Source organism: Caretta caretta, chromosome 6, assembly GCF_965140235.1.
Source record: "Caretta caretta isolate rCarCar2 chromosome 6, rCarCar1.hap1, whole genome shotgun sequence".
In the NCBI taxonomy this organism is placed as follows: domain Eukaryota; kingdom Metazoa; phylum Chordata; order Testudines; family Cheloniidae; genus Caretta; species Caretta caretta.
The window spans coordinates 19,770,840-19,786,883 of NC_134211.1; the positions used below are offsets into that span (position 1 = coordinate 19,770,840).

The 16,044-nt window shown below is 44.1% G+C and overlaps 1 protein-coding gene across 13 annotated transcripts in view; it reads left to right on the plus strand.

Moving 5' to 3' along the window:
* Window positions 1-16,044, plus strand: part of LRRC56 (leucine rich repeat containing 56) — a 138,691-nt gene that overhangs the window by 52,675 nt on the left and 69,972 nt on the right. For 8 of the 13 annotated variants that reach the window (XM_048852550.2, XM_048852547.2, XM_048852546.2 and 5 more), the window contains one exon: window positions 1,333-1,499. The exons of the other annotated variants lie outside the window; for them this stretch is intronic. In XM_048852550.2, coding sequence (XP_048708507.1) covers window positions 1,344-1,499 — 156 coding nt within the window. In that variant the 5' untranslated portion in view covers window positions 1,333-1,343. The remainder of the gene's footprint in view (window positions 1-1,332; window positions 1,500-16,044) is intronic. 13 annotated transcript variants of the gene reach the window in all.

Genomic DNA, 16,044 nt, shown 5'->3' on the forward strand with positions numbered 1-16,044 from the left:
AATGCCTCAATAACAACACTGTGGGGAAATGAGAAAATCACTATGCTCCCAAATGAACTCACACAGAAAAATGATAAATGACCGGAACAAGAGTTCTCTGTAAGCCTGCACACACACGCACACTTCATTGACTTTGATACTTCAAAATCAATTGCTATAAGTTTTGTCCAGAATAGTAGATCTGGGAACCAAATAATGGTCTGGTTCAGTATGAATTAATTTAGATAACTACTTCAATCCTATCCCCTTAAACGTTACCTTATTCCTCCCTTGAAATAGGTGTGATTTGTTTTGTTTATAAAAAAAAAGACAGTTTCCAGCAGTAGGAACTAGTCGACATGTTCTGACTGACATTAACAATTCATATCTCTTTCACATAGTACAGAACATCCTATAGTGCAATCTATTTTGTCCATGGTTAAAGCTTAAGAAGTTGGAGAAAAGTAATTGTATGTTTTGATACTTACACTGGCAGTATGAGCTTCTATAAGTTCTTTTCTGTGTCATTTACAATCCTCAGAGGGGTTGAGTAAGGTGCAAGTGTGGCAGAGGGGGAAGTGGGCTATGGTGTTATTGGAAGAGGCAGATGAGTGTAATGAGAGGAGTGGGAGGGAAAACCTTTCACATGAATATCCTAAGTTTATTATTGTTAAAGAACGTTTGTATATAGAGCATTGTGTTTTATATAGCTAGTAAAAGACAAAGTCCCTGCCCCCAAAAGCTTACAGTCTAAATTGATCATGGCAAGACAGGACTTGAGAGGAGATCACGAGAGGCTAAAGGAGGAGAGAGAAAAGGAACATACAGAATAAGGTTGAAGTTGCTTGGGTATCATATTATGTATCAGTTTAGTTTCTATTTGTTTTTGATCATTTATAGCAGTGGTTCTCAAAGCTGGTCCGCCGCTTGTTCAGAGAAAGCGCCTGGTGGACCAGACCGGTTTGTTTACCTGCCACATCCGCAGGTTCGGCTGATAGCGGCTTCCACTGGCCGCGGTTCGCTGCTCCAGGCCAGTGGGGGCTGCGGGAAGGGCGACCAGCACGTCCCTTGGCCTGCACCGCTTTCCGCATTCCCCATTGGCCTGGAGAGGCGAACCGCGGCCAGTAAGAGCCACGATCGGCTGAACCTGCGGACGCGGCAGGTAAATGAACCGGTCTGGCCCGCCAGGGGCTTTCCCTGAACAAGCGGCGGACCGGCTTTGAGAACGACTGATCTATAGCGCCTTGTGGAAATCCTGCCAGCTCCCAAGATAAGTCAAATTAACCTTTGCTAAGAGTATGCAGTAAATACTGAAAAAGAAAACTAGTTCTTGTTCTTGTTTTTATTGCTAAGGGCATATCGAAATGGAACTAAACTGGAACCTTGGCAGAGTCCTCCGTCCAGGCTCAGCCACAGTCCGGGTGACTGATTTGAGGTGGCAAGGTCTCCTGAATCCTAGCCCATTGGTTAAAGATGATGGAGAGCTACTTATGGATGAATACCTTTCCCCCAGTAAACTGGTGAGTGGCCTCTCATTTTTTTTAATGCAGCTGTGAGGAGCACGCTAGCATATAGTCACATTATCCTTGCTTGTTAGCAGCTCTAATCAAGACTGCATAAATATGGAATAGCTGACAATTAGAATTTCATGTAAAGTGGCCTCTATCTTAAGATCATTTAACATATACATTTGTCTGTTTCATATACAGATATGACCAATGTAGTTCCTTCCATGTTCGTTATCGACCTAGTGAGGTAGGCATAAAATAGTGCATGTAGCATAATCATAATTCAAAACATACCTAATTAACTCTTTCTAAAGTGCATTGAGTTCTATCAGAACATCAGAAGAGGGATTTCTACATGGATTGTGTGCTGGAAATTGGAAGCGTAATTCATCATTTAATTTTTATTCCTGAATAGAGTAAAATCATCCAAACGCCACTCTCACTTGCCTATATGTTAGTCTTGAGAGCCAATTATAAAGTGCTGAAAGTATTTTAATTACGTTCTATATTTATCAAAGTGCCTATAGTTTTCCACTTCTGTCAAAGCATAATTGAAAGCCATTCTGCTTTTTGACAAGGGAAAATGATCTTGGTGCAGCCCTTGTAAGAGAATGATGCGTTGAAATCTATTGTGAAGAAACCCTTTATTTCACAGTATATGGTATTTACTGAGTACTAGTGAAGAACAGAAACCTTTGTGGTCCTGAGAAGCTGGGGAATGCTGAGGTGGAGAGAGCTAAGCAACAGAGAAGTTGCAATAAAGACTGCACCTCCCTGCATGTCACACAGCTGAGCTTCATGGCAGAACTTTGTACAAGAGTGATGGGGCTGAGGTTGTGTTTTGGACAGGCCAGGGGAGTGGTGGGAATATGGTCATTGCATCTGTGAACTGCCTAGATCCCCTGGGCCTCAACTCCAGTTTTGTGGGAGGGTAAGTTGATGGCAACTAAAAAGCCAAATGAAAAATCAGTCATAGCTGTAGGAAGAAGAGAAGTCTAACTCCGGTAAGTTTAAGTGCTCCTCTGCATTCTGCTCTACAAAGTGCAGTACAAGTACTCTGCAACTGGCTGTATACAGCAGCTCTTGGAGTCACATGATTACCTCAGGTTCTGAGCTTTCATTTTAAGAAAACAAAAGCAATTTTGTAGCCCTCACAGTTGGGAAGAAAGGATTGAACACGTGACCTGAGTGTAATCAATAAGTGATGTTTGCTTGAGTCTGCAGACAGCCTGTGTCAATAGCCCTGAGAGGTGAAGAAGTGCAGTGGGCCTGGCCACCCATACAGATACACCCATCTGCTGGGGTAAGTTGTGGGGGGCACCTCCGCTGCCACCACTTCTCTGGGGTAAGAGGTGAACCCTGCTGTTTCTGAGTGGGAGAGGCCTCGAGTTTTACCCCTGCCATTGCTTTCAGGGGCAGAGAGGGCCACTTGCTGCCAGCCCTGCCTTCCCAGGATGGGAGGCAGGCCTCCTTCTGCTGTGTGGGGCCAGGGCCACACCATAGCCTGAGGGCAGGGTCATGAGGAGCCTCCTTGTCATGGCATGCCTAGGGCACCTGATTGATTGCCTGATCCTGTAGCTGGCTCCTTTTAGTGACTCGGCTTGAGAGAGGCAGTGGGGATTGGCACAGCAGCAACAAAAGAGGATTAGATGATGGTGATATTGGTTATGGAAGTGAATGGCTGTGGTGTGAGCAACATATTTCTGAAGAGTTACTAAGTCTAAGCTGAGAGTAACGAAAGGTTGAAAAGTTTTGTTTCTCCTCTCTGTGCCGAAGAATATGTCACATATAAGGCTCTATGCATAGGAGAAAATATCAGTTCCCAAGACCTGATCCATGGAGGTTATATCTTTCAAAGAACTAAAATACTGTTTAATTTCTCTTATTTCTTTCTCCAAATTCCCAATTTACACTTTTTTTTTTTTTTTTACTATGTAAGACTCATCATGGGATGCTGGTCCATGACAAGGGCTCCTAGGTGCTATGTAATACAAATGATAATGAAAGACATGAACTTGACAGTGCACTGTTGATTAGATAACTAGTTACACTGAGAACTGCCCCCTTCATATTTGGTGCTCTTCCTGTTCATGAAATGTTTAGGTGTGAAAATCATTTCTTGGTGAGTATATAGAATATAAACCTCTGAATAGTTGCCACATTTTATGGTATATCTTGTTCTGTTTCTTTTGATTACACCCAATGACTTTGATGTGTGTGCATGTCTGCTTGTTCTTAGTTAGTCTTTGACAATAGATTATGTCCAGTGTAATATGTATACATATAATATGTGTGTGTGTGGACTAAAAAGTGCCCAGGATTTTATGCAGTGTTGTAGCCATGTTGGTCCTGGGATATTAGAGAATCAAGGTGGGTGAGGTAATTTCTTTTATTGGACCAATTTCTGTTGGTGAAAAAGAGAAGCATTCAAGCTACACAGAGTTCTTCACCTTGAATGGTCCCTTAGAATATGTGCTAACTACAGGGCCGTTCTTAGCCATAGGCAGAATAGGCAGCCGCGTAGGGCACCACTCTGCCCAGGGCACACTTGCTGGGAGTCCGGACAGACAGGAAGCAGTAGAGCATGTAAGAGCAGGGCTGCTGGGTCCTAGAGAGAGCCGAATGCAGCACAGTCTGTGGGAGGAGATTGGCTGCTGGGGTCTCTGGGAAGGGGAGAGGGTAGGGGTGGGCGAAGGAGGAACTCACCTGTGAGTGTGACTCTCTCCCCTGGTGTGAGGTGAGGCAGGCTCAGCGGCTGCAGTATCCTTTGTTGCCCCCCATAACACCCATTCTTCTCCCCGCCCCCCACGGAGCACTCCTCTCTCCCCTCCGGCAGGACTGGGTTGGGTGAGGGGAAGGGGGGGGCTGACTGCCTGTGTGCTGAGGAATGAGAGTGACAGTAACTCACTTCGTCGGCAGCCAGCCAGGATTGGAATGGTCACACGCAGCTGGCTGGGCCAGATAGCATGAGTGAAAAATTAGGATGGGGGTTGAGGTAGGGTGACCAGATGTCCCACTTTTACAGGGACAGTCCCAATTTTTGGGTCTTTTTCTTATATAGGCTCCATTACCCTCCACCCCCTGTCCTGATTTTTCACACTTGCTGTCTGGTCACCTTAGGTGGGGGTAATTGGTGCCTATATAAGACAAAGCCCCAAATATCAGGACTGGCCCTATAAAATCAGGACATCTGGTCACCCTAGCTGGGGAGCGCGTCTCTCCCCTGGGCTGGCAGTGATCCATCTCATCCGGGGGGAGCTGCGCAGGGCAGGATGAGCTGCTGTGGCTCCATGGATGCCCCGTCCCTGAGATCAGATGCTGTGCTAACTTCACCATGGTCCGTTGGGCTGGTGGTGGTGCCCATTGGCGTGTGGTCGGACCTGAGGGTTTGCTGCTGCTGCTGTTGACACTCTGCACCCCAAGAGGTGGATTTTGGGGTACTGCAGTTTTCCTATCTCCTCCTGTACTGCAGCTGTTGGACCAGCAGGCTGGGGGTTGAGTGAGCCAAGCTGGAAAGCAGTACTGTGTTGCCATTTAGATTGTCATTTAACAACTTGGTTTGCCAAAAATGCTTGCTAACAATCCTGAATCCAATTTCAATACTTTTTTTAAAAAAATCAATATCTTAGCCAAAAACGAAAATTAAGTTGTTGACAATTATTTGTGACAAGTTTTGGTTTGGGGCAGGGAGTGGGCCAGTTTTCATCAGAGAAACAATAAATGTTGACTGGCTTTCCTATAGCCCTGTTACTGCTAAATAGAGCCCTCCAACAACTGCGATATGCTCATCTCCTTACTAGTGTATAGAGTGACCACATGTTGTACTAAGAGTCTCTTGCTTTTTTTTCCAGTGAGTCAGTGTAGCTTTTGCAAGCCCAGAGGTTGGGCAGCCAATGTCTTACGTTTTCACAATGTTTTGTCCAAGTTTCATAAAGTAAATACACGGTTCATATGAGTTAAAAAGGCCAGGGACACTTCCTTGTGAAGAATCTGTGCAGCAGATCACACTGGAGCTGTGAAAATGTCAGGTTTTGATGGAACTTTAGAGGCAGTGATTTATCGTGTCTTTCTGGCCATGCCCAAAATGTGCTGCTATTGATAAAGTCTTTCCAAACAAAAATAGGACACAATAGGACTCCTGTCACATTTCTGTGCTGCCTTAATCGAGAGGAGATGATTCTGTGCTGATGTCATTTTGGTCACTTTGTGCTTTACCTAGGAGTAAAACTAGGGTTATATTTTTGGAAACCCAGCTTATTAAACTGGATAATGCCATTGATCTATTTACAATATAAGGTTGATATAGAGTTGTAACTAACATTAAGGCTGATGCCCACTATAAATTTAAAACTAAAAAATGGCTTTGTAAAAATGACATGGGTTTCCAACTCGACTGTGTATCAGTCAGGGTGGAGCGCCTTGTGAGGTGTCTTCACACTAGGTCAAGGTCACAGACTCACGACCATCCTATATTAGGTTTCAGAGTAACAGCCGTGTTAGTCTGTATTTGCAAAAAGAAAAGGAGTACTTGTGGCACCTTAGAGATTAACCAATTTATTTGAGCATAAGCTTTCGTGAGCTACAGCTCACTTCATCGGATGCATACTGTGGAAACTGCAGAAGACATTATATACACAGAGACCATAAAACAATACCTCCTCCCACCCCACTCTCCTGCTGGTAATAGCTTATCTAAAGTGATCACTCTCCTTACAATGTGTATGATAATCAAGTTGGGCCATTTCCAGCACAAATCCAGGTTTCTCACCCTCTGCCTCCCCACACACACAAACTCACTCTCCTGCTGGTAATAGCCCATCTAAAGTGACCCCTCTCTTTACCATGTGTATGATAATCAAGGTGGGCCATTTCCAGCACAAATCCAGGTTTTCTCACCCCCCCCCCTTTTTCCAAAAACCACACACACAAACTCACTCTCCTGCTGGTAATAGCTTATCCAAAGTGACCACTTTAACCACAATGTCGGGGGGGGGGGGCGGTAGGAAAAAACAAGGGGAAATAGGCTACCTTGCATAATGACTTAGCAACTCCCAGTCTCTATTTAAGCCTAAATGAATAGTATCCAATTTCCAAATGAATTCCAATTCAGCAGTATCTCGTTGGAGTCTGGATTTGAAGTTTTTTTGTTTTAAGATAGCGACCTTCATGTCTGTAATTGCGTGACCAGAGAGATTGAAGTGTTCTCCGACTGGTTTATGAATGTTATAATTCTTGACATCTGATTTGTGTCCATTTATTCTTGTACATAGAGACTGTCCAGTTTGACCAATGTACATGGCAGAGGGGCATTGCTGGCACATGATGGCATATATCACATTGGTGGATGTGAAGGTGAACGAGCCTCTGATAGTGTGGCTGATGTTATTAGGCCCTGTGATGGTGTCCCCTGAATAGATATGTGGGCACAGTTGGCAACGGGCTTTGTTGCAAGGATAGGTTCCTGGGTTAGTGGTTCTGTTGTGTGGTATGTGGTTGTTGGTGAGTATTTGCTTCAGGTTGGGGGGCTGTCTGTAGGCAAGGACTGGCCTGTCTCCCAAGATTTGTGAGAGTGTTGGGTCATCCTTCAGGATAGGTTGTAGATCCTTAATAATGCGTTGGAGGGGTTTTAGTTGGGGGCTGAAGGTGACGGCTAATGGCGTTCTGTTATTTTCTTTGTTAGGCCTGTCCTGTAGTAGGTGACTTCTGGGAACTCTTCTGGCTCTATCAATCTGTTTCTTCACTTCCGCAGGTGGGTATTGTAGTTGTAAGAATGCTTGATACAGATCATGTAGGTGTTTGTCTCTGTCTGAGGGGTTGGAGCAAATGTGGTTGTATCGCAGAGCTTGGCTGTAGACGATGGATCGTATGGTGTGGTCAGGGTGAAAGCTGGAGGCATGTAAGTAGGAATAGCGGTCAGTAGGTTTCCGGTATAGGGTGGTGTTTATGTGACCATTGTTTATTAGCACTGTAGTGTCCAGGAAGTGGATCTCTTGTGTGGACTGGACCAGGCTGAGGTTGGTGGTGGGATGGAAATTGTTGAAATCATGGTGGAATTCCTCAAGGGCTTCTTTTCCATGGGTCCAGATGATGAAGATGTCATCAATATAGCGCAAGTAGAGTAGGGGCGTTAGGGGACGAGAGCTGAGGAAGCGTTGTTCTAAGTCAGCCATAAAAATGTTGGCATACTGTGGGGCCATGCGGGTACCCATAGCAGTGCCGCTGATCTGAAGGTATACATTGTCCCCAAATGTAAAATAGTTATGGGTAAGGACAAAGTCACAAAGTTCAGCCACCAAGTTAGCCGTGACATTATCGGGGATAGTGTTCTTGACGGCTTGTAGTCCATCTTTGTGTGGAATGTTGGTGTAGAGGGCTTCTACATCCATAGTGGCCAGGATGGTGTTATCAGGAAGATCACCGATGGATTGTAGTTTCCTCAGGAAGTCAGTGGTGTCTCGAAGGTAGCTGGGAGTGCTGGTAGTGTAGGGCCTGAGGAGGGAGTCTACATAGCCAGACAATCCTGCTGTCAGGGTGCCAATGCCTGAGATGATGGGGCGCCCAGGATTTCCAGGTTTATGGATCTTGGGTAGTAGATAGAATATCCCATGTCGGGGTTCCAGGGTGTGTGTGTGCGGATTTGATCTTGTGCTTTTTCAGGAAGTTTCTTGAGCAAATGCTGTAGTTGCTTTTGGTAACTCTCAGTGGGATCATAGGGTAATGGCTTGTAGAAACTCATGTTGGAGAGCTGCCGAGCAGCCTCTTGTTCATATTCCGACCTATTCATGATGACAACAGCACCTCCTTTGTCAGCCTTTTTGATTATGATGTCAGAGTTGTTTCTGAGGCTGTGGATGGCATTGTATTCTGCACGGCTGAGGTTATGGGGCAAGTGATGCTGCTTTTCCACAATTTCAGCCCGTGCACGTCGGCGGAAGCACTCTATGTAGAAGTCCAGTCTGCTGTTTCGACCTTCAGGAGGAGTCCACCTAGAATCCTTCTTTTTGTAAGATAGGAAAACGGAAAGATGAAATAGAACCTTTCTGTGCTTGTACAACTAATTCTATACTTAAGTTTGTATGTCATGAAAACAACGAAGTTGATCAAGATCATCAAGTAACTGCTGAAGAAAATTTTTATGCCGACGAAGCTCAAGAAACTCAACAACACACAGAACAATCATTTGAAACAGACGCAGACACAAAACAAGAAATTACAACAGTTGAAACTGTACTAGCATGGGATATAGATGACATTGGCACATGGCTGCAATCTTTAAACAACGAATTCCGTGCCATTATACTTGAAAGAGGCCCTGGGAGAATAAAAGGTTTTAAATATCCTAAAGACATTAGAGGTAGGAAATTCACAGAAAACTATTACTACAAAAGACTTTCTAATGGTGAAATTGTCAACAGACGGTGGCTTGTGTACTCTAAATGCAAGGATGCTATATTTTGTTTCCCATGCAAGCTTTTCAATAGTTGCAATTTTAAGATAGCAACCATGGGTGTTAATGATTGGAAAAATCTTAGTCACATATTACTGCAACATGAAAAGGCACAACACCACATGGAAAGTATGCACAAATGGTGTGTGCTGAGTGTAAGGTTAAAAAATCAGACAACTCTTGATGCCCAAAATCAAAGATTGCTGGAGTCAGAGAAGCAGCATTGGTGTCATGTTCTTGAATGTCTATTATCTATTGTTGAATATCTATCAACAAACAATCTTGCTTTTAGAGGAAGCGTTGAGAAATTATTCCAGCCCAAAAATGGCAATTTTTTGGGCCTTGTACAACTGCTGGGAAAATTTGACACAGTGATGAGTGAACATCTCCAAAGAGTAACTGAAAATAAAATACATGACCACTATTTGGAACCAAGAATTCGAAATGAACTGATCACGCTAATGAGTGATAAAGTGAGAGACAAAATTGTTTCATTGGTTACTTTGGCAAAATGTTTTGCCGTAATTCTAGATTGCACTCCGGACATAAGTCATCAAGAACCGATGCGTTAGTAGTGAGATGTATTGACATTAGTGATTCAGCACAGATTACAGTTAAGGAATTATTTATCACATTTTTAGAAGTAGAGGACACTACAGGTTTTGGACTTCTTCAAGCTCTCCTTGATAAACTAAAATGAATGGGATTGTCCATAATGAACATTAGAGGACAAGGCTATGATAATGGTGCCAATATGAGAGGATGCATTTCTGGCGTGCAAGCTAGTTTGCTGGCAGAAAATCCATGAGCCTTTTTTGTTCCATGTTCATACCACAGCCTTAATTTGATTTTGTGTGATATGGCCAGGTCTTCTGTAGAAGCTATTTCTTTTTTTGGTTTGCTGCATTTACGTGCTCTTTTCAGCTTCCACTCAACAATGGCAAATATTCAAAGCACATGTCAATGGTATTACCATTAAGCCTCTATCTGAGACACACTGGGAAAGCAGAGTAGAAAGTGCAAAAACATTGAGATATCAATCTGTGGAAGTTTACGAAGCACTGGTTGCTATTTCGGAAGAAGCCAGAGATCCAAAAGCTAAAAGTGAAGCACAGTCATTGGCCTCTGAAATATCCAGCTTCAAGTTTCTAACATCTGTCGTAATCTGGTATGACATTCTTGTTAAAATCTCAAGTGTAAGCAAAATCATGCAGAGTCCAGTGAGGCAGCTTGATTCAACACTTACCTTATTAAACAACACACGAGACTTTTTAGTGAAATACAGAGAAAATGGATTCAAAGAAGCACAGGTTACAGCAAGAGAGCTTGCACAGGCACTTGGTGTAGAACCAAAATTTCCATGTCCGAACATGACACGAGTTTCAAGGAAAAAACAGCAAGCAGAATATGAAGGCGCAGATGAGCCCATAGACGATCCAGAAAAGAAATTTGAGGTTGAATTTTTTAATGTTGTGATGGGTAAAGCAATATCTGCCGTTGATGAAAGGTTTAATACCTTACGAGCACACCATGAACAGTTTGGATTTTTGTATGATATAACAAAATTCAACGAAGTAGGAAAACAAGAGCAGCAAATGACGAAGTGCAAGAACCTAGAGAGCCTCCTGAAGCACGGTGATAGTTTTGATTTAAATGGACTTGAACTGTATGAAGAATTGAGTATCTTGTCATCAATGTTGCCACATGCAAAATTGATGATGGACATTGCACAGTTTATTCATATCAGCAAACTTGTTGACCTATATCCTAATGTGTACATTGCCACTTGTATTCTACTGACAATTTCTGTAACAGTAGCATCAGGAGAACGGAGTTTCTCAAAACTAAAGCTCATTAAAAACTATCTCCGTTCTACAATGAGTCAGGAATGATTGACTGGTCTTGCTATTCTTGCAATTGAACAAGACATCATTTTGTCTTTGTCATATGATGACATTATTACTGATTTTTGCAGCCAAAAAAGCCAGAAAGATCGCTTTTAATTAAAAACAGATCCTTGTTTCAATACCTCTTCATAGAAATTTCCAATAAAATGTTGACAAATTTAAAAAATTATATTATTTGCGTCATTCTGTCAATAAATCAGAATTTTTTCTATAGCGCTACTTCTTTTGTGCTCGTCCATCAGCATTACAGTGTGCTTAATTCAGTTAATAAATAAATGTTTTTAATAAAGTGCATGTGGCAAGTTTTCCAATACTGTAAGCTTACGTTTGTGTTGCTAAGAGCAAGTCAGGCATAGGCGCACCAGTTTAATAATCTCGCCTAGGACACCATAAATCCTAAGGACGGCCCTGGCTAACTACTTATGCTAAACGATCTGTTCCACCTTGCATTTTGCTGTGACACTTTAAGTACCTTTCCCAGACCTGAGGAGGAGCTGTGTAGTTCAAAAACTTGTCTCTCTCACCAACAGAATTTGGTCCAATAAAAGATATTGTCTCACACACCTTTCTCTCTAAAGTAGCCTTTTGCTTTCTTAGAGAGCCTTATCCAAAGCCACTGAAGTCAGTGAAAAGATACCTATGGACTTCAGTGGGCTTTGGATAAGGCTTTAAGACATTACTTCAGTCAGCATATATCCCTTCTTTTTCCAAAGCCATTTGCTTTTTATTAAATAATAAACTATTATGAGAAAAGCTTTAATGTTACCATCATCCCTAGCAACTGAAATTTCATTATATCCTTTATTTCTTGTATTAACAACCAGTTAGATCCTCCTACAAATATGAATCTCTTCCTTTTTTTCAGTGATGCTAAAGCAGTTTACTTTGTGTCCATATCCTAGTGGATTTGATCAAATCCAAGCACTTCAAGGTTGCATGTTTTCAAATTGATAGGGAAGCCCACTTATCAGAACAAGTATTAAATGAACGTGTTTTGTCTGTCTGATTTCTACTGTGTATGGTCACTTATTTGGCCTAGAACCTGACTTCTGTGATGGCATTGTTGGATCACACTTCCCCTTCAAAGGAAAAATTATATGACATTGTCAAGGAAACATTAACAATGTTTACAGCTTGTTTTAATAACATATCTAATTTATCTATTCTTTGACCTTTATGTTGATCAAGTTGAAACAGCTGCTTCCATAAAGTCACTTCCTCAGCTTTTTCAAAGGTAAAAATAGAGCCACTGCTCAAACACTTAATCTGAAACAAATCTTCATGTGGGACGTTTTTAAAACAACCACATGCCATTAATTATCAAGATGTGTGAAAGACTTGGTTTTATTTTTAAAAGCACATTTACAGTATCTTTCTTATTGTCTCTTTAGATGTGAAGGGTTTGGGTGTTATTGCTGTGTTCTAGTCTCTGCAGTCTTCCAAAAAAGAGATTGAATACAAGAGTGAAATTAAAATAAAATACACACACACGGAGCTGTATTTTTCATTCATGTGAGAACACACTTAGGACCTGATCCTTCAACCTGCTGCATGTGGACAGACCTCTGCGTTTGCACTGAGCTCCAGTGAGGTCCACCAATGGGTCTCTGTACAGACTCAGTACAGACCCCCCCCCCCGCACACACACACACACACCTTGAAGCATTGTGTAAGCCCCCATTGAAATCTGTGATGCTCTATGCAGGCACAGAGATCCAGCTGCACAGAACATGTTGCAGGCTCAGGGCCTTACTTCTTGGTTTATAGCTCTACAGGGTGTTCCACTCTTGCATCTGATTCTTGTTTTATGGAAGCACTGTTGATTTAAGGAAATATTGATGTAATCTTCATGGTATAGTTTTGATTCTTTTTATTAGTGTTCTCTGGTACTTTGTGAAATCCCCCAATGAAGATTTCAGATTAAGGACTGGTGAAGAGGCTCTGTTGCTAAAGACTGAAAGTGGTGCAATATTTCTATTGCTTTGCCCCTTCAAAAGTTTTTTTTTTTCCACAGAAGGGAAGAATTTGGCCCAAACTGATTAACTGTGAGGAAATACTCGAGGTGTAATGCTTAGTTTGTCAGGTCTTTGCCCCAGACTTCCCATTAGGTTTGGTTCTGTATTGAACGTAATGGTTGCATCTGGCTTGAATCACTATTTTGACTTTCAATTTTGAGAGACAAACCTTATGTGAGTGTCAGGAAGACTCGCTTCTTCCTTTGCAGATTAAACCCATTTTAGAAAGTCAAATGCTCTTCCAGATATTTCATGTTATTAAAAATAATCATTTCTGTGACATTCTATACCTTGGAGAAGCGTACTGTAACCCCCATATTCCTTATTTTCATATAATTGTGATCTTACGTATAAAGCATGCCTTGTAAGGTATCAGGGGAAAGGTCATGATCTGCTGAAAGTCATTTCTCTATCCATAGATGTGTATCATTAATGCATATGAAGTTGTAAGAATTGTTTTGCATGGTGGTCACTAAAACATGCTGTAAATTGGGGGAATCAGCCAGAAAGTAGCTCCCCAGAAGCAACAGCAAGGAAAGTAACCAACGCCTGGGCGGGGTATTCTACAACCCATCAACAGCCATTGTCCAGCAAGGGAGCTACAATGCAATGACTCACCTGCATGAGACCACTGCAGGGGAATAGCTCAACCTTGCTTGGGGCATGGCTACACTTGTGAGTTAGAGCGCATTAAAGCCCCAGGTGCCCTAACTCATGACGCATCCACACTGGCAAGGCATGTAGAGCGCCCGGACTCCGCGACTGGAGCGCTCCTGGTAATCTACCTCCACGAGAAGCATAACGCTTGCTGCACCACGGCTGGAGCGCCATGGCACCAGTATGGACGCCCTGGTCTATCAGTGCGCCCTGATCGGCCTCTAGAAGTGTCCCACAATGCCTGTTCTAGCCACTCTGCTCATCACTTTGAACTCTACTGCCCTGCCCTCAGGTGACCAATTGTCAGACCTGCCCTTTAAATTCTCTGAGAATTTTGAAAATCCCCTTCCTGTTTTCTCAGCAAGGCGTGGAGTTCTCTCAGCAAATCTTTCCAGGTGACCATGCCGCCACGTGCCAGGCGATCCTCAGTATGGAGCAATGGCGAGGTGCTGGACCTCATCCGTGTTTGGGGGGAGGAAGCTGTCCAGTCCCAGCTGCGCTCCAGCTGTAGGAATTACTATACTTTCGGGCAGATATCAAGAGACATGCTGGAAAGGGGCCATGACCGGGACGCACTGCAGTGCAGGGTTAAAGTGAAGGAGCTGCGGAATGCCTACCACAAAAGCCCGCGAGGCAAACCGCCGCTCCGGTGCTGCCCCCACAACCTGCCGTTTTTACAAAGAGCTGGATGCAAGACTTGGGGGTGACTCCACCTCCACTCCAAAGACCATCATGGATACTTCAGAGCCCAGTTCAACAAGGCAGGAGGAGGAGGAGGAAAGTGGGAGCGAGGGTGCTGAGGAGGAGGGAGACAGCCTGGCATCCCTAGATGCATGCAGCCAGGAGCTGTTTTCAAGCCAGGAGGAAGGTAGCCAGTTGCAGTGGACGGTGCTTGGGGTAGGACAAACACCAGAGGAGGTGCTCGGTAAGCGGCTTTTATTTTGGGAAGGAAGTTGTTCGGTGCAGGCTCTTGGGACGAGGAGGGTTAGGGCTGCATGCATGCCTAGATGTGGAATAGGGCGTTGATGTGCTCTCTTACATTGCAGTAATCGGCCTCAGTGATCTCTTCAAAGGTCTCATGCAGAAGCTGGGCAATCCGCTTGCACAGGTTCCTTGGCAGAGCTACTGTGCTCCTTGTCCCAGTAAGGCTAACATGTCTGTGCCACTGTGTTGTGAGGGGTGGGGGGACCATTGCTGCACACAGGTAAGCTGCATATGGGCCAGGGCGGAAGACGCATTGTAGTAAAAGACCCTCCCTTGCTTCCCAGGTCACCCTAAGCAGCAAGATATCTTCAAGGACAAGCTCCTGTGGAAACTGTGGGGAGAGTGTTCAGTACAGGGGCCCCCTGCAGCTGTTAGCTCTCCCCAAGGCACAGAACCCCAGAGGACAGTAGGGCCGTGAAACAATCAGTCTCCCTTGCCCCTGTGCTTACTCACCATTTTGGGGCTCCTGTGGGTTATGTGCACTTGCTTTGGGACGGGCAATTTCTGCTATTGTGTACACTGTGCTTGTCTTTAAGTACGGCCGAATCAATGCTCTGTCTGGTGTGAACAATGCTGCTTCTGTTAAGTGTCGCATTTTGACTTTACAGATGCAACCTTGAGATCCCAGCTGTCCTGTTATCAACAGCCAAAAGACTCCAAAGAATCAGGGAGTGGCCATGTAGAAGCAAAGAGGACATGCTGCATGAAGTCATGCAGCAGTCCCTTAATGAAAATCAAAAAGTGCAGGAGTGGCGGGAGAGTGAAAGGAGGATCCGCTAGCAGAATGCGGATCGCCGGCACTAAAGCACAGAGCAGCTGCTAAGCATCATGGAACGCCAAGTGGACTTGATACAGGTGCTCGTAGCAGGCGGAGCACTTCTGTGCCGCGTCCCACCCCCCTCCCCTCCCTCCGCAGCCCTTGTTCCAAAACTCTTTCCCTTGTGCCCCCATGTCACCTCCAACCCCCTTTCCCCAACATTCGGGTTCTTATTGCCACCAGCTGCCTCCAACACCTGTAGTTTCACCACCCAGCCCTGCACCCTGCAAACTATGACCCATACCCACTGCACTCAACCCATGCACCATGCATTTTCGCCAGCTTGAAGTGCAGCACTCATTGCACGGCACTCCAGACAGGAAGGCTGAGTATGATAACAGGACATAGGCAAATCTGTAATTGTCCCGTTCCCCACCCCACCCCACCCCTTTCCCTCGTCCCACACAACACAGAAGTGTCATGCCCTTTCTGTTTCCCACGCAGTTGTGTTTCTTTTCAATAAATGAAAATTTTGGCTTTGAAAACATTCTTTATTATTGCATTAAGTAAAAGATACCGTAGCCCATGAAAGCAACAGGCACTGAAAATCAGTGCATCATAAGCAGCAAACACAGATTCCTACTAACATTGGAACCACTGCACTTCGCTCCCATGCAGGGCACCAAACATTACTGGTGGCTTTCAGCCTCAAATTGCTCCCTCAAGACATCTCTAATCCTTGCAGCCAAGCGCTGGGCCCCTCTAATAGCCCATAACAGCTCTCTGGCTG